Genomic DNA, 19338 nt, shown 5'->3' with positions numbered 1-19338 from the left:
CTGACCCCAGGAATGTGTCAATAAAGTTTCCCCTTCCTGGGACAATGAATTCACGGTGTTCTTATTTCAATTTCCAGGAGTGTATATTTACACGCATATAAAGACAGGACAATAACAATCAACGCATGTGCCTACAGAAGCAGGAGAAATGGGGCAATAAGTATAAAACAGGGATAAGTTAATTGGAGTAAGTTATGCTAGTCTTTTGAGAAAAGGCATGTTATCTACTGGGAGTTGGTAAATACAAGTAGACACAGCATCTATTATGTGTAGGCATGATATCTGTTTATATAATAGGAGTGAAGAGTGAAAGAGGACTCTAGGGTCTTAGATGGAGTTTTGGAAAGTGGAGTTGAGGTGTAAAGTAGATTTTTAATTTTGCCAGAGAATATTTAAGAATAGTATACATAAAGATGTATGCTAGGGCAATGAACCAGGAGGCCTACTCAAGAAGGATACGGAGGGTGCGCTCAACATTTATTGGATGAAAAAAGGACGGATAGGCAGACCTACGAAAGGCTCACCTATACTGCGCGGACAGGGGCACCATAAAGGGGACTGACCTGTACCATAGAAGGATAGGAATAAGAAAGGGGCGTACCTACAAACTGGAAGGAGAAAAGGTACTCCTAGGATCAACACACGTAAGATATATGTACTGTTCCTAAAGGCAAAAAGGGCAGTATCGTGACAGAAGTAACACGTTTAACGAGATGAGTCTGGTAGGTTTCAATTCTATGCAGCACTAGCATTTTTACGTTTTAGATTTACAAGTGTCAGAAGAAGGGAACACTTTTATTTTACCCAGAGTCCCTCCAGATTATAATAAGAAATGAATAAGTACATACTTAGGAAAAGTAGTACGGGAAATAAGAACAAAGCAGTAGAGTATTCATGAGATATGTACACCTGGAATTAACGATTGGAAAAAGGCAGAAAACAAAAATTTAGTACGCATAAAAAAGAGGAATAAGTGATGAGAATAGGCATATTCATTGTTATTGATAGAAAAGATATATTGTTGAAAGATGAGACATTATCCTGTGTGTTCTTACTGTACATGATAATTATGTATAAAATATCGCATATTCGAGCTAAGGTGAGGGATATGTAGTGCCTCGAGAATTTCAGTGTAAGGTCTAGACACACAACTCTGCTTTTCACCGTCTCGAACACCCAATATCTTAAGTAAGAGGGTGAGAGATGTGTCTACCTTGCCGCCGGTTTCTGTGTGTGTAGGATGGACGTGTATTGGGAGAATACTGCAATAGTGATGGTTGATCGGCGCAAACAAGTGTTTGCTGCTCGCGCCGTAGACGCTGTATGTACAGTACAAGGAGTAAGCACACTTTATTCCTTGATGGTGTAACGACCGTATTTGTTGTGAACAAATGAATTATGTATTGAACTAAAGACACTTACATTTGATTTCTGGTGTTGGACTTGCTAGAAGCAAGAACTGGTTTTATAGTGGTTATTAAACCAGACATATTGTAATTGTATCTGTTGGTATCTAATGGTACAAGGCAGGGTTGACTTGCAAGAGTTGAACTATTATGTGGAAGTTGTTTTATTGTGGAGAAGAAAATATAACAGGGTTGAACAAAAAGTATCCTGAGAGTACAGAATCATTTCAAGAGTACAAAGGAAGTCTATTTTGAAATTCCTTTAACCAGCTATAGTCTCCGGGGAAGAAGAGTTTGTAAAGATTGACACAGCTGTCTGACCCGAGAAGAAGATCAGCTGCACACAATACATTTGTCAACTGTGAGAGACTTGTGAGTCTTGCACCCCAGTACCACGCTGTCTCGTGTCATCAGAAACCGTTAGAAGCTTCATCCATTGAAGCACTAATAACAAGTAAGTCAAAAATGAATTCTGTTTGTCTTCTTTTTACTGGAAAAGAGATGCACCGTGAATGAAACATAGGGATAAGATGTAACAGAAGAAAAATCTCTTAGCAACACAAAGAACATGTCACGAGTCAGACAAGTGATAGGCCATTACTACACTACACAATAGTTTGAAAAGCATGGAAGAGCATGATATGGACAGATTTCATAGTAAGCCCAAAATGTTTTCAGAGTTACAACAATCTTTACGAAGTAATACAGTTTATTAACAGAAGTCACAGGTTGTGTGTTGCTGTTTAATATCTATTATTCTACATTTACATCTGTATTCTACAAACCACCATTAAGTGAATGACATTCTATCAGTTCTTGAGCTTTCTTCCCAATCCTTTCACATATGGAACATGGGGCAAATGATTATTTGAACACCTCTGAACGTGTTGTAATTATTCTAATCTTATCCTCACGATCTCTATGTGAGTGATACAGAGAGGGTTACAGTATATTCTTAGAATCATTATTTAAAGCTTCTTGAAACTTTGTTAGTAGACTTTCTCAGGATAATTTAAGTCTATTTTGAAGTGTCTGCCCATTCAGTTTCTTCAGTATCTCTCTGACACACTATCACAGATCAAACAAACCTGTGACCATTTGTGCTGCCCTTCTCTGTATATGTTCAATATCCTCTGTTAGTTCTATTTGGTATGGTTCCCACACACTTGAGCAATATTCTAGAACTGGTCATATGAGTGATTTGTTATCAATCTCCTTCGTAGACTAATTGCACTTGCCCGGTATTCTACCAATGAACCGAAGTCTACCATCTGCTTTACCAACAACTGAACCTAAGTGATCATTTAATTTCATAACCCTACAAAGTGTTACACTCAGGTATTTTCATGAGTTGGCTGATACCAACAGTGATTTATTGATATTTTAATCATAGGGTACTACTTTTTTTTCATTTTGTGAATTGCACAATTTTATATTTTTGAACATTTATAACAAGTTGACAATCTTTGCACCACTTTGAAATTGTATCAAGATCTGGTTGAACCTTTGTGCTGATTCTTTTTAGAAAATAAGCTTAAGTGTAGTATTGAGTCAAATACTTCAGTACGTCATGTGAGAAAAGTGCAAGTTGGATTTCACACAGTTGATGGTTTTAGAATCCGTGCTGGTTGGCATCAAGATACCTTATTATGTTTGAGCTCAGAATAAGTTCTAAGGTTCTACAACAAATTGGTGTCAAGGATATTGGGTGGCAGTCTCTTGGACCACTTCTACTACCCCTCTTGTATATACAGATGTGATCTATGCTTTTTTCCAAGAACTGGGCTTCGTTTTTTGCTCAAGGGTTGTATGATAGATTATTGTTACAAGGGGGGATAACTAAGATAAAAATTCAGTATAGAATGTGATACGGATTCCATCAGGCCCTGGAACTTTGTTCAATTTTAACAATTTCAGCTGTTTCTCAACAACACTGACACTAATACTTACTTCACTCATCCTTTCTGTGATACAAGGATTAAATTATTCCATAGAAATCATTTTAAGTGGCACACTGGGAGCATATGAAACAAATTATTTTTGAGCAAAGTAAAGCAATCCTTTCAATGAAGTGATCAGTTGTTTATGGTTTGAACTTATGCTACTTGTTATTTCAAGGCAACAAGATTTCCTGGAAATTACGTATCTGATTGAGAAACGTAATCTGAAACATTGTCTGAAACATTTAAGGCAACCTTATTCATTTCTCTGGAATATTTTGAACGATGCATTTTTTCTGATGAATGTTAGGGCTATTTCTTACTGTAAATGAAGTTTCCTGAACAAATGAGAGGGAAGGAAAATCAAGGTGAACTGTATCGCAAGTGTAATAGTGTAATTATGCTTTGCACAGTAGCTTGTATATTATTTAGTGCAAAGAACAATAACAGGTATTCCTGAATGGAGCAATAAGTAACATATGGGAAAGGAAACCACTCAACTATAGTGGATCAATGCATGAAGCACAGAAATACATAACAGAAAACAGCATCCAGACAAGTTTTCAAGCATTAGTTCTTTCTCCATCAAAAATACACAGACATCCAAGCATACACTTCTGTGGCCACAGCAAGACTCAGAAGATGAAAACTTCAGTATCACAGGAAAAATGAACTTCAAAACAAATTGACAAAGGGGCATTACCATTCTCATTGGGTAGGGTTACTGTGTTAAGAAATATAAAATCCTATTGCATAGTAGAACGGAGTGCGTTACACCAAGAAAAAAGCATCAGGTAAAGTTTATTTCACTGCTTATTTAGGTGATCAACCTGATTACAACATAACAATTTATGAACTTTGTCCCGATTACAGCATCAAAAAAGACTGTTAGAAATGTTTAGAATGTAACCACACGTACACATTAATTTGTAATGTAAATGTAAAATGACTCGTTCCACATCATTACAATCTATTGTGCAAAATGATCCATGGGACATGTAACTATCAGTTCCGGGTACATGACAGAATGTGCGTTACAAAGTTTCTGCACAACATTTAATTCATTAGCAGATAAGAGCTTGTCCACTCTCAAAATACTGCTTGTGGTGAGAAACTAATCCACAGTGTAGTGTGAAGTTCGGGTTTGGTTGGAAGATGACTATCCTGGTTGTGAGTATGTACCATCCAGTGAATGTAATTATGAATTAAAGGTTTTAATATAGTTATCTATAATGTACCATGAGGTCTATGTTTGTGCTATATGTAACACTTTTCTTTTCTAGTACAGGTATCCAACTATAAGATTAACTCAGAACTGCTGTGTTACATACCTAACAAATAATCGACGAATATTTTGATACGTGTCATATCGTCCATCAGCTACGAAAAACGTAAAATTGCGAGGGGGCGAAGTCTATACAACTCTTACCCATTTGTGCATTGACTTATAATGATGCACTATATTACAGGTCGTAAACTGTATTACATCAATATTGACTGATGACCTCAGATGTTAAGTCCCATAGTGCTCCGAGCCATTTGAACCATTACATCAATATTTATGTAATGACTTTAAACATGACGTCACATTGGTAGTACCTCTTAAAAAAAAGTAGAAGAGGGAGTTGAATGTCACACGTACCGATACTATTTCGTAGAAAATAGTAGAAAGCAGAACGTTGAAAATAGCAATATAGCGTTATTAGCTACTGGTAAAACAATAAGTCACGTACATAACAATGCCACAATACATTATATGAAAGGAAAAGCATAGAGCATTGGGGAATAGCAAACAGGCATTCGTACATCTTCCCCCCGTTGCTTTGTTGGGAACATTTCACGATAGTCAACAAGAACGTCTACGGTGATAGACTTCCTCTTCAAAAATATAAGGCTTGCATTGACACTACTTTAGGCAAACACACCCAAACATTTGTTTATTTACATGTGACCAACTAGTCATGGATCAAAGATATTAATGTACTTGTACTTGCTATCAGAGAATTTATGCATCACACAGCTTCATGTGTAGTATCTGTATTGTTACAGCACATCCGAAAGTGTTTGTGGGAGATGTCAAGAATGTGACCAACGAAGTGTTGTTAATGTTATGAGCTTGGTAGAAAGAATGATAACTAAGTTTGGTGCTAGTTGTGCCTATGGTCTAGGTGTGCTGTATCTTTTCAATATAATTGTCGTTGGGGATACCCAGTTGCTTATTAATGTAAAAAATCAGGTGAGTGTGTCTAAAAATATGCACCAAAATAGTAAAGTTAAAATATGCCGCTATGGAAAAAATGTCAGATGTAACGAGGTAGGTTTATGTGATGAAACAACTTGTTAGATTTATGTTAAGTTTTGTTTGGTATCGTTACCGGTCAGTTTTTTCTCCTCGACATAACGCCTAAGTTAATGTCAAGATTGTTGTCTGCTCTGTGTGTGTAGATTGAGAACAGCCGAATTGAAAACGCATTCTAAATAACTAATTTTTTTTTTGGCAGAGATGAAATATCTCGTAAACTTTTCGCCCTACAAGAATTTGATGGTGGAAATTTAAGTAAAATATTTTTGTATACAATAGTTACAGGCTGGCTTCCCAGAGTTTTATTGGGTAGACTGCCTCGTACATGTAAGAGTAAATGCAGTCTAATCTGTTAATTAAAAGTGCACGTGGATGACACACTTAGGTATGTCCCATCGTTACAGTGTGCACAGAAAGATTCCTGGGATTTGTAAATGCCAGAAAATCCTCTGAAACGTATGAATTTTTATTTACGAATACTAATAATCTAAGTTTACTGTGTCAACTAAACTGCATTCGTATTCTTGCCTTCTGTTTGTTACAGAAAATTGCCCAAAAATCATACAATCCTTGTATAAGAGTTTTTAAAAAATGTTTTCACTTATTTGTAATTATTTACTATTGGGCCTTTAGCTTTATTTTGGATTACTGGATTTTAACAAGTACATGTGTATTATTGTAGCTGTCAGACACACAATGCAAAGCATGGGTATCTGATGGATTAACGGAGGTGTTTGATACTCTCTATCTCACAAACTGTCACCTTTTGACCTGAACAGATCTCAGGCTACGCCACAGATCAATCTGTCTCTACAGTTAAGATTTCGTGTAAACATTTGTATCGTGCTTAAAACAGTGTTAGCAAGTCAGAAGCACATTTTGTGAAGATTCGGATTGGCAGCAGCCTAGCACATAATGTCCATTTAAGTTTCTCATTTATCTTTCAGTTGTAAAAAGCCTTTAATATTGCTAATTATTTCTTTTTTAGGGTGGCGACGTTTTGCAGGAAACAATTTCAGCAAATGTATCAGAAGACATAGTAATATTAGAATTCCAACGCTCCGATGGAACACTCGTGACACAGCTTGTTGACTTCAGGAATGTGAGTCTGGTGCTCTTCATGTGAAAACTAAATGAAAATAATTATTAGTTGTCATAAATTTCATGCTTCTCAAAATTTTCATGTAATAGTGTCCAATAATAAAAACAAAATTGAGAGTACATGCTTGTTCAACAGGATGTACAAGTACTGAAGGCACTTGTATTGGGTGAAGAAGAACGTGGCCAAAGTCAGTATCAGGTTATGTGCTTTGTCAGACATTTTCACAAGGGAGACTTTATATCAGCAGATGCAATGGCTAAGCTTCGCCAGGTTTGTTGAAGTTATTTTATGCTGTTTTATTGTTATTGTAGAAATTTATCACTGGTATTTCTAACATTTTATGGGCATTTCTTAAATACAGACTCACTGATTATTTTATTCATGACTTTTTTTTATGATTTCATGCTAAATTATAATAGCTTCTGAGACTGTTCTATGGACTGAGAGAAGAGGCCACCACTTTCGTTTAGAGCAGGCTCGTTCATCAATCCGCTAGTGTGAGCTGACTTACTCTCACGTCTCATCAGTGAGCAACTGGCAGGCTTTCATAGAGTAATGGTGGGGAAACGTGAGGGGGGGGGGGGGGATTGAAACAAGGCAGCTGGGTGCAAGAAACAGTTGCCAACGAGGCTATTCTATGGTTTCTAATGTTAATTCTACAGAGGTATCACTGTACAGTGGCTGATTAATGCCTTTCATGGCTTTTTTTTCCCCATTGACTGAAGCACTGATGAGAAATGACAATCAAATGAAACTTAAATTTCTTTTAATTGAGTCTTTGTCTGTGGATCATTTCTTATAATGATATTCAACAGGTGATGTTTACATAAAGCTTACATATATGTAGCAAAAATAGTGATATATATATATATATATATATATATATATATATATATATATATATAATTGCATTTGTAGTCTGACTGTTACGTGTATTTGTTAGTTACAAAAATACAGTAAATACACACACATTTTATAGAATTTTTACAAAAAGCCATTAAAAGTATATTATAAAAGGCACCAATGATAATATAGTTCATTTTTCTGTAAGTCCTTGGAGTTCATTCAGCACTGCCAAGAAAAGCAGTAAAAGCAGAGGACATCAGCATTGGCGTTTTGACATGAAATATTATTTTGTACATCTAACATACCTGAAGTGATTCTATGCACCATTTTACAGTTGTTGCAGTTTTCCTTTGCAGTGTATTTTGACACACTATTTAATTTTTTTATTTCAAGATGTTCCATAGCATTGTAAGGACAAATGTTGCTCAGATGTCTTTATCATTTTCTTATTAAAAAGAGACATTATTTTCTATCATATTCATACATTGTGGTAAACTGTTGTACAGTATGCGTCCAGCATTTACAGGTTCTACGTCTATTAATTGTAGCCTACTTCTTTCTATATGACGGTCATTTTTTCTTCTTGTATTAGGTTTGTGATATTCTCCATTTAGCAACACAGTGCAGGTTGTTTATAAGTAGATAATTGCATCATATGGCTCTCTTTTATAATCTTAGTACCCTTTGTGTATGCACATTTGCAGCATTTCCCCAGCGCAGGATGTCACATGAGAGGTGCGAATGGATTAGTGCATGGTACATTGTTTGTAGTGTGTGTCTATTTACTGACTTTGACATTTTTCTCATCGGGAATATATGCTTGATCGTATTTTGCTGCAAATGTCATGGAGCATACGAACAACATGGGGCAGCTAAGTAAGAAACATGATGTTTCTTTCTTAAGATGACGCAGTCTTATCATGAACGTCATTTTTGGACGAAGATTAAATTAAAATCAACTTATATTTCACGACTATTTGATTCACACATGAAACTTCAAAATACTGGATATCAATTAATTCTAATAATTTTGCCTTACATTAAAGTATCAGCTTTACACTAAACTAACAACGTCTGATACCATTTTCTGAGCACTGCTAATTTGAAGACAGGCTTTGAAGTTGCAGTCTGAGTGTACTTATGTGGTAGATGTTGTTCTCTTCCCTGGAAAGAAGTTGCTCCCACAAATGTGTAGTTACAAACATCCATTAAACATAGCAGCAAATTTGTTGAAGTTATTGAAATTTATGTTGTTGTGGCCGTAATGCTGCCTTTCATTTATTCAAAAGAGCTATTCTCCACTGTGCCATTAAGTTTGTCCCTTAAATCTTATGGTTTGGTGAACGTGACATATTGTCACTTCCAGTTTTAACTTCCTGTATGCTAATGATGTCTGATCATCCCGTTTTACCACGAGTGTTCACTCAGTGAAAAACACACACACACACACACACACACACACACACACACACACACACACACACCTCCTTTCTTAAGAGCTTTCCATAGTTGATTATCCTCCAAAGCTGAATGTATGTAACATGTGAGCTTGTAATTAACAGAATGCATTTGGTTTAAGCTTCAAAATGGAAAAAGCTTCCTTGTGTCTCGCCAATGTATCATTCTTAGAGTAAGAGCCTTGAAGAGGGTCGGGTCATTATCTACATATTTTACAAAGAAGTGATACCAGCACTTGCCATGAGGTGCCTTGGGAATGTAACGGGTTGTGTTAACAACTGATTGTAAGTACCATCTGAAGGAGCAGCAGACAGTTTTTCATAGGAATAAATTGAAGTTCATTGTACCAAAACCCAATGTAAATACAAACAATGAATGTATCATGTATTTAAAAAAATTAGCAACATATTCATCATAAAAATACAGATAATTTTGTGGCCCATGATAAACCAGTACTTGAACTAACATCTTTCAAACTAACCTGGCCCTCGGCCAGTGCTAAACATCGGTCTGTCACCACAATTTTCATTCTGAAAATTAGCTTCTTGCCATGTTGGCTTCACCAATTTTCACCAAACTATCACCTTCCAACTTAGGATAGACCTTTGGCTGCATTACAGATTAGTCTTATTTTATTTACATCTACATCTATATTCTGCAACATTTTATTTACTTCTACATGTGTGCTGGACAAACCAGTGTGAAGAGTATGGCGAACGATGCATTCTATTGTATCAGTTATTTAAGTTTTTTCCCTGTTCCATCCATGTATGCTGCATGATAAGAATGATTGTTTAAATGTGTTCATCCTTGATGTAATTAATCTAATGTTGTCTCATGATTCCTAGGGAGCAGTAAATAAGGGGGTTGTAGAAGATTCCTGGAGTCGTCATTTAAAAATGGGTCTTGAAATTTTGTAAGTAGGCTTTCTTTCAATAGCGTACATCTAACTTTGAGTCTGCCACTTCAGTTCTTTCATCATTTCTGTGATTCTCTCCCATTGGTCAAACGAACCTGTGACCATTCATGCTGCCCTTCTCTGTATACATTCAATATCCCCTGTTAGTCCTATTTGCTCACATGAGCAATTTTTAAGCAATCTCTTTTATAAACTGATAGCACTTCCCCAGTATTCTACCAATAAACTGAAGTCTACCACCTTCTTTACCCACGACTGAACCTATGTGATCATTCCATTTCATATCCCTACGGTGGTGTATCTCAGGTATTTGTATGAGTTGGCCAATTCCAACAGTGACTCATTGATATTATAGTCATAGGATACTACATTTTTTGTTTGTTTTGTGAACTGCAAATTTTTACATTTCTGAACTTTTAGAGCAGTTTGCCAATCTCTGCACCACTTTGAAATCCTATAAGATGTGACTGGATATTTACATAGCTTCTCTCAGATAGTCATACATTTTAGATAACAGCATCATCTGCAAAATGCTGGTTACTATTAATAGCACCTTCGAGGTCACTAATATACTAAACGAACAGTAAGAGTCCCAACGCACTTCACTGCGACACAACTGAAGCTACTTCTACATCTGTCACTCTTCATCCAAAATAACTTTGTGTCCTTCCTCCAAAAGACATTTAATCCAATCACGAATTTCAGTTGATATCCTGTGTGATCATACTTTTGATTATAGGCATAGATATGGTGCTGAGTTAAATGCTTTTTGGAAGTCAAGAAATACTTCATCTACCTGACTGCCTGGATCCAAAGCTTTCAGTATGTCATATGAGAAAAGATGCAAGTTGGGTTTCACATGATCCATGTTTTTTGAATCTGTGCTGATCAGCATCGAGGAGGTCATTCTGTTCAAGATACCTCGTTACGTTTGAACTGAGAGTATATTCCAAGATCCTACAAAGAATTTGTTTCAGGTACTGGACAGTAGTTTTGTGGATCACTTCTACACTTTCTGTACAGGGTTGTGGCCTATGTTTTCTTCCAACTACTTGGGACAGTTTAGGCTCCAGGAATCTAAGACGGACTTTAGTTAAATGAGGGGCTAACTCCACTTCAAATTCAGTATAGAATCTGATAGGGATATTTCCCGCCCCTGGAGCTTTGTTCTGTTACAATGATGTCAGCTGTTTCTCACAGCCACTGACACTAATAACTTGTTTCACTCATCTTTTTAATCGTACAGGGGATAAACTGGGACAGCTCTCCTGGAGTTTCCCCACCCCAGGGGCTCAGCATTCATTTGCTGAGTACGGGCTTGGTGACCCCGGGGTCGTGAGCTGGGGACTGGTCAGCGCCGCCAGTCTCCGGTCACTGTAACCCCCGGACATGCTTCAGCGACCACCGCATGGCGCGGCGGTGGAATGTTGTGTGATGCGGGGAATGGTAATCTTGGCTTGACCGCCTGGATTGCGAGGAAGGTAAACCTCTATAAAAAACCCTCAATCTTTCGGTGTGCTGCGCGCCTATAAGATGCATGGCTGTTGGGGTGGAACAGTCGCAAGCGGGCAACCTCTGGGGCACCTGCCGCACCCCAGTTGTATAAGGCTTACCTAGGCACGCGGGGCTCTGTCTAGGTGGACTTCTAGTTCCGTAGCTGCTCGTGGGACCGAGATGGAACCCTCGAACTTTTATTCTTCTCCTGCCAGCGGAACGCGTGGACCTCTGGTAGGTTCTAACACCCAATCCAACAAGAGGGCTTGTGTAGCCAGTCCTCCTGATTCAGGTAGTAGTAACAGAACGCATGCTGCTTCGCAGAATGTGTTTTTCATAATTAAAAGAAAAGATGGGAGTTTTGAAAAAGTTTCGCCATTTTTTATACAGAAGGGCTTAGAAGGTATTGCTGGCACATTAAAATCTGTAAAGCGCTTGCGAAATGGCACCTTGTTGGTTGAAACATCTAGCTTCCAGCAAGTCCAGAACCTTCAGAAGGCACAATTTCTTGGGGAGTTTGTGATAGAGACTGAATTTCACAACACCTTGAACTACAGCAAGGGTGTTGTGACTTGTAGAGATCTCGTTGACATTCCCCAAGACGAACTGAAGGCTGAATGGTCCCGGGAAGGAATTTTCAACGTGCAACACATTATGAAACGGGTGGATGGTGCTCTCATAAAGACTGACTCATTTATCCTTACATTTAACAGCACCAAATTGTCAGAGCATGTGAAGGCAGGTTTCCTACGTCTCAGTGTACGGCCTTATTACCCCAACCCCATGCGGTGTTGTAAATGCCAACACTTTGGACACACTACTCTCGGCTGTAGAGGGGAAGCCACTTGCGGGAATTGTGGTAAAGCCGCCCATGAGGGAGTTGGTTGCTCCTCTCCTCCCAAGTGTGTCAACTGCTCTGGGGATCACCCTGTGTGGAGTAGGGAATGCAGAGTTTTCCTTGAGGAACGGAAGATCCAGGAACTAAAAACTACAAAACGCATCCCGTATGGTGAGGCGAAGAAAATCTACAAGTCCATGCAGCCGCCCACGTTCGCTGCTTCCTTTTCTTCTGTTCTCAAACAACCAGTCTTGAAAACCGATGCCGCTACACAAACGGAGGTTGCTACTGTCAGCACTAGCACCTGTGCTTGTCAATGTACGTGTGCTGCTGCCGTTCCTGTGAAGCCTGCTGCTCCCCCCCGGCCTTCTGACCAGGCCGTGGTAGCTGACATCATGGAACTTCCTGCCCCTTCCCGGGTCCAGTCTTGTGCACTGCCCAGCGCTGCTACACCCCCTACTGCTTCTGAGGTTTTGGCTCCAATGCCACCTCAGGCCAGAACATCGAAGCCAAAGACAAAGGTGAAGACTCGCCCACTAAAGGAGACTGCAGTTATACAGTCTCCTGAGGTGGATGTCATTCTCTCTGATGTCTCTCTCGACTCCTCTTCTGAGGCGATGGAGGTTGATGTCAGACTGGGGCAATCATCTCGCCCCAAAACTGAGCCTCCACCTGTTGTGGGCTCTCCTCCCCGACAGAAAGTGAGAATGAAGGTACTCCCACCCTGATAGATGGCTCCCATTATACAGTGGAACATGAATGGATTCCGGGTACATGCGGAGGAACTGAACCTCCTAGCACGGCAACGCCCCCTGTGCTTGTGTTTACACGAAACGCATTTAAAACAATCTGGTGCTCCTGTACTAAGGGGCTATACGTCATATCGCAAAGATGACCTGACTGGAGAAAGGGCCAAAGGCGGAGCCGCTCTGTTTGTCAAAAATGACCACCACTCCTCTGCTCTCCCCCTGGATACTGACCTGCAAGCAGTTGCAGTTGAAATTCATTCACCTCGGAGGCTTACCGTTTGCTCCCTTTATTTACCCCCTCTGGATGCAATGACCTTAGACGCTCTCACAGATCTTATCGACCAACTCCCTCGCCCATTTCTCCTCCTGGGAGACTTCAATGCCCATCATGTCCTGTGGGGCTCCACTTCTCTTTGCGCTCGAGGTCGAATTTTGGAGGGCCTCCTAACATCTCAAGTGTTGTGCATCCTCAACACAGGTACTCCGACTCATTTCTCTACTTCTACGGGGTCATTCTCAGCCATTGACCTATCTTTCTGCTCTCCAACCCTCACCGACTCTGTTCACTGGGAGGTCATTGATGACCTTCATTCCAGCAATCACTTCCCTATCCACATTCATCTCCTGGATGGTGTATTGTTGGAGCAGCGGCCACCATCGTGGATGATTGGCAGGGCTAACTGGCCACTGTTCACTCGGTTGGCTGTCTTTGACCGCCACAATAACTTACAGGAATGGGTGGATCACGTCACGCTTGTGGTCCATCATGCTGCTGACCTGTCCATACCACAGTCTTCTGGCACTCTTAAGCTGCGCCTTGTGCCTTGGTGGACAGAAGAGTGCCGTTCAGCCATCCGGGACAGGCGTGCAGCTCTTCGCCAATTTAAATGCCGCCCAACAGCGGTCAATCATACCGCCTTTCGAATCGCGAGAGCCAGGGCACGCCGTGTCATTAAAGAGAGCAAGAAAAGGTCATGGCCGGAGTTCCTGGACTCCATCAACCATTCCACTTGTTCCACAAGAGTATGGGAAGCCATCTGGAGGATTTCCGGTAAACATAGCCGTTTACCAATAGCTGCTGTCCTGAACCAGGGATGCCTCCAAACTACACCCAGAGCCATTGCTCAGACGCTGGCAGAGCATTTTGCACAAAGTACTTCCACTGCAAATCGGGATCCAGCGTTTCGTCGCTACCGTGCGGCTGTCGAAAGAGCGACCTTGGACTTTCGGTCGAACAGTTCTGAGGTCTACAATTTCCCTTTCTCCATGTGGGAACTTGAATCGGCACTTATTGAGACTTCTGACACTGCACCAGGTTACGACCGCATCCGGTACTCCATGCTTCGACATCTGCCAGCGGCGTCAAAGGAAATCCTCCTCGAATGTTTTAATCTCATATGGCAGACAGGAGTGTTCCCCACCTCGTGGAGGGAGGCAATTCTCATCCCTCTCCTGTTGTCTTGTGACAGCCAGAGCGAGAGCACCAGCAGCAGCGAGTACTGTTTGTATAAAGCGTTTATTTTGCATTTTGTTTACGACCTTCCACTAAGGAAGGGATTCTATTTGTGTTTATCTGCTCTGCATAGAAACTAACAGTTCTTGATCGTTAGGAGAGAAATTTATTTTGTACTTATTTGCTGCGCTTAGCTTTTAAATAGTTTTTCTGGGAAAACCTAGCATAGTTTTCGCGTCTCGTATTTCAGTGAGTGTTTCTTGATTATCAGAGTAGCTCATCAGAAGATTATCTTGGGAATTTGTCACCGTATAGAGTAGGGTAAACATAGTCATGTGTAGGGACTGTGGTTGTTGTGAGCGGACGCAAGGAGAATTGGCCACTCTTCGGGGGCAGGTGGAGGCTTTGTCTGTTAGGCTCATCGAGCTCGAGGCGCAGGCGTCGGCTCGTAGTGGCGTTGGGGCAACTGTGGTGAGACCTATGCCTACTTCGGTGGCCTTGGAATCACATGGAACCCCTGATGTCGCTGCGTCTTCCGGCAGTGAGCATCTTACCGGTCAGCCATCACTCCAGGGTGAATGGCGGACAGTGGTGGGCTCGCGCGTGCCTGGCCGAAAGGCGAAGGTGGGATCTGGCCGCGTGGCAGCTGCCTTACCCCTTTCCAACAGGTACGGGGTGCTTCCTAGTGGTGATGACATCGTTTCCGAGCCACCACAGGATGCCTCGCCTGTTGGGCCAGTGGCCGATTCTCCGGCAAGGTCCCGACAGTCACAGAGGGTGGGCCTATTAGTTATAGGGAGCTCCAACGTTAGGCGGGTTATGGAGCCCCTCAGGAAAATAGCGGGTAGGTCGGGGAAGAATGCCAGTGTGCACTCGGTGTGCTTGCCGGGGGGTCTCGTCCGTAATGTGGAGGAGGCCCTTCCGGCAGCTATTGAACGCACTGGGTGTGACCGGCTGCAGATAGTAGCACATGTCGGAACGAATGACGCCTGCCGCTTGGGTTCTGAGGCCATCCTTGGTTCCTTCCGGCGGCTGGCTGATTTGGTGAAGACAACCAGCATCGCACGCGGAGTGCAAGCTGAGCTTAATATCTGCAGCATAGTGCCCAGTCGATCGCGGTCCTCTGGTTTGGAGCCGTGTGGAAGGTCTAAACCAGAGGCTCAGACGACTCTGCGACTATAATGGTTGCAAATTCATCGACCTCCGTTATTGGGTGGAGAACTGTAGGGCCCCCCTAGACAGGTCAGGCGTGCACTACACACCGGAAGCAGCTACTAGGGTAGCAGAGTACGTGTGGCGTGCACAAGGGGGTTTTTTAGGTTAGAGGGACCCCCCCTTGGGCGAAACGATAAAATACCTGACGGCTTACCAGAGAGAACATCAGCATCGTTGATAAAGAACGTCCGTCCTCAGAGACCAAAAACAGGAAAAGTTAACGTAATATTGGTAAACTGCAGGAGTATCCAGGGCAAGGTTCCTGAATTAGTATCGCTTATTGAAGGAAATAGTGCGCATATAGTATTAGGAACGGAAAGTTGGTTAAAACCGGAAGTGAACAGTAACGAAATCCTAGACACAGAATGGAATATATACCGCAAGGATAGGATAAACGCCAATGGTGGAGGAGTATTTATAGCAGTAAAGAATTCAATAATATCCAGTGAAGTTATTAGCGAATGCGAATGTGAAATAATCTGGGTTAAGTTAAGTATCAAAGGTGGGTCAGATATGATAGTCGGATGCTTCTATAGACCACCTGCATCAGCAACCGTAGTAGTTGAGCGCCTCAGAGAGAACCTGCAGAACGTCGTGAAGAAGTTTCGTGATCATACTATTGTAATAGGGGGAGACTTCAATCTACCAGGTATAGAATGGGATAGTCACACAATCAGAACTGGAGCCAGGGACAGAGACTCTTGTGACATTATCCTGACTGCCTTGTCCGAGAATTACTTCGAGCAGATAGTTAGAGAACCAACTCGTGAAGCTAACGTTTTAGACCTCATAGCAACAAATAGACCGGAACTTTTCGACTCCGTGAATGTAGAAGAGGGTATCAGTGATCATAAGTCAGTGGTTGCATCAATGACTACAAGTGTAATAAGAAATGCCAAGAAAGGAAGGAAAATATATTTGCTTAACAAGAGTGATAGGGCACAAATCGCAGAATATCTGAGTGACCACCATCAAACGTTCATTTCTGAGGAAGAGGATGTGGAACAAAAATGGAAAAAATTCAGAAACATCGTCCAGTACGCCTTAGATAAGTTCGTACCGACTAAGGTCCAAAGCGAGGGGAAAGATCCACCGTGGTATAACAATCATGTACGAAAGGTACTACGGAAACAAAGAAAGCTTCATCATAGGTTTAAGAGTAGTCGAATCATAGCTGATAAGGAAAAGCTGAACGAAGCGAAAAAGAGCGTAAAGAGAGCAATGAGAGAAGCATTCAACGAATTCGAACATAAAACATTGGCAAACAATCTAAACAAGAACCCTAAAAAGTTTTGGTCATATGTAAAATCGGTAAGCGGATCTAAATCCCCTATTCAGTCACTCGTTGACCACGATGGCACCGAAACAGAGGACGACCGAAGAAAGGCAGAAATACTGAATTCAGTGTTCCGAAACTGTTTCACTGCGGAAAATCGTAACACGGTCCCTGACTTCAGCCGTCGCACGGACGCCAAAATGGAAAATATTGAAATAAACGATATCGGAATTGAAAAACAACTGCTATCACTTAGTAGCGGAAAAGCATCCGGACCAGACGAGATACCCGTAAGATTCTACAGTGATTATGCTAAAGAACTTGCCCCCTTTCTATCAGCAATTTATCGTAGATCTCTGGAAGAACGTAAAGTACCTAGCGACTGGAAGAAAGCGCAGGTCGTTCCCATTTTCAAGAAGGGTCATAAATCAGATGCGAATAATTATAGGCCTATTTCGCTTACGTCAATCTGTTGTAGAATAATGGAACATGTTTTATGTTCTCGTATTATGACGTTCTTAGATAATACAAATCTCCTTCATCATAACCAACATGGATTCCGCAAACAGAGATCATGTGAAACTCAGCTCGCCCTATTTGTCCAAGAAATTCACAGTGCCGTAGACACTGGCGAGCAGATTGATGCCGTATTCCTGGACTTCAGGAAGGCATTTGATACGGTTCCGCACTTACGTTTAGTGAAAAAAATACGAGCTTACGGAATATCGGACCAGGTTTGTGATTGGATTCAGGATTTCCTAGAAGAAAGAACACAACATGTCATTCTTAATGGTTCAAAATCTGCAGATGTAGAGGTAATTTCGGGAGTACCGCAAGGAAGCGTGATAGGACCTTTATTGTTTACAATATACATAAATGACTTAGTTGACAACATCGGTAGCTCCGTGAGGCTATTTGCAGATGACACGGTTGTCTACAAGAAAGTAGCAACATCAGAAGACTCGTACGTACTCCAGGAAGACCTGCAGAGGATTAATGAATGGTGCGACAGCTGGCAGCTTTCCCTAAACGTAGATAAATGTAATATAATGCGCATACATAGGGGCAGAAATCCATTCCAGTACGATTATGCCATAGGTGGTAAATCATTGGAAGCGGTAACGACCGTAAAATACTTAGGAGTTACTATCCAGAGCGATCTGAAGTGGAATGATCACATAAAACAAATAGTGGGAAAAGCAGGCGCCAGGTTGAGATTCATAGGAAGAATTCTAAGAAAATGTGACTCATCGACGAAAGAAGTAGCTTACAAAACGCTTGTTCGTCCGATTCTTGAGTATTGCTCATCAGTATGGGACCCTTACCAGGTTGGATTAATAGAAGAGATAGACATGATCCAGCGAAAAGCAGCGCGATTCGTCATGGGGACATTTAGTCAGCGCGAGAGCGTTACGGAGATGCTGAACAAGCTCCAGTGGCGGACACTTCAAGAAAGGCGTTACGCAATACGGAGAGGTTTATTATCGAAATTACGAGAGAGCACATTCCGGGAAGAGATGGGCAACATATTACTACCGCCCACATATATCTCGCGTAATGATCACAACGAAAAGATCCGAGAAATTAGAGCAAATACGGAGACTTACAAGCAGTCGTTCTTCCCACACACAATTCGTGAATGGAACAGGGAAGGGGGGATCAGATAGTGGTACAATAAGTACCCTCCGCCACACACCGTAAGGTGGCTCGCGGAGTATAGATGTAGATGTAGATGTAGAAACCAGGAAAGGACCGCACATGTCCCGGTAGTTATCGTAGTATCGCCTTGACAAGCTGTGTCGGAAAGACCCTGGAACGGATGGTTAACCGGCGTCTGGTCTGGCTGTTAGAGACCGGACAGCTCCTTAGCCGCTTTCAGTGTGAATTCCGAAAATTTCGGTCCACGGTCGACAACCTGACCCTCCTAGGGGCGGCTATTCAGCAGGCTTTTCTCCGTCAGCATCACTGTATCGGTATCTTCTTTGATATCAGTAAGGCATATGATACTACTTGGAGACACTGTATTCTTGCACAAATGCATCAATGGGGCTTTCGTGGCCGCCTTCCGATTTTCATGCGGTCTTTCCTGTCTCAGCAGTTTTTTCGGACCCACGTTGGTAACACACTGTCTGATCGCTTTGAGCAAGAGAACGGTGTCCCCCAGGGCAGTGTTTTAAGCGTTACCCTCTTTGCCATAGCCATCAACAGTATAATGTCTACAGTGAGGAGTCCAGTACAGCGCTCCTTATTTGTGGATGACTTTGCTGTTTTCTGTTCCTCCTCCAGTGTTGCAACCGTGAGCCGTCAGTTGCAGCTAACAGTGCGGCGGTTAGAGGAATG

General features: G+C 41.5%; 1 protein-coding gene across 1 annotated transcript in view; it reads left to right on the top strand.

Moving 5' to 3' along the window:
* The first annotated feature begins 5378 nt into the window (after positions 1-5378).
* Positions 5379-19338, top strand: part of LOC126194810 (out at first protein) — an 85116-nt gene continuing 71156 nt past the window's right edge. Inside the window, exons 1-3 of the mRNA XM_049933124.1 lie at positions 5379-5582; positions 6637-6750; positions 6886-7020. Of these exons, the coding sequence (XP_049789081.1) occupies positions 5457-5582; positions 6637-6750; positions 6886-7020 (375 nt within the window). The 5' untranslated portion in view covers positions 5379-5456. The remainder of the gene's footprint in view (positions 5583-6636; positions 6751-6885; positions 7021-19338) is intronic.

This window comes from Schistocerca nitens, chromosome 7, assembly GCF_023898315.1.
Source record: "Schistocerca nitens isolate TAMUIC-IGC-003100 chromosome 7, iqSchNite1.1, whole genome shotgun sequence".
Classification (NCBI taxonomy): domain Eukaryota; kingdom Metazoa; phylum Arthropoda; class Insecta; order Orthoptera; family Acrididae; genus Schistocerca; species Schistocerca nitens.
This window is presented reverse-complemented; position numbering and strand designations above follow the sequence as displayed.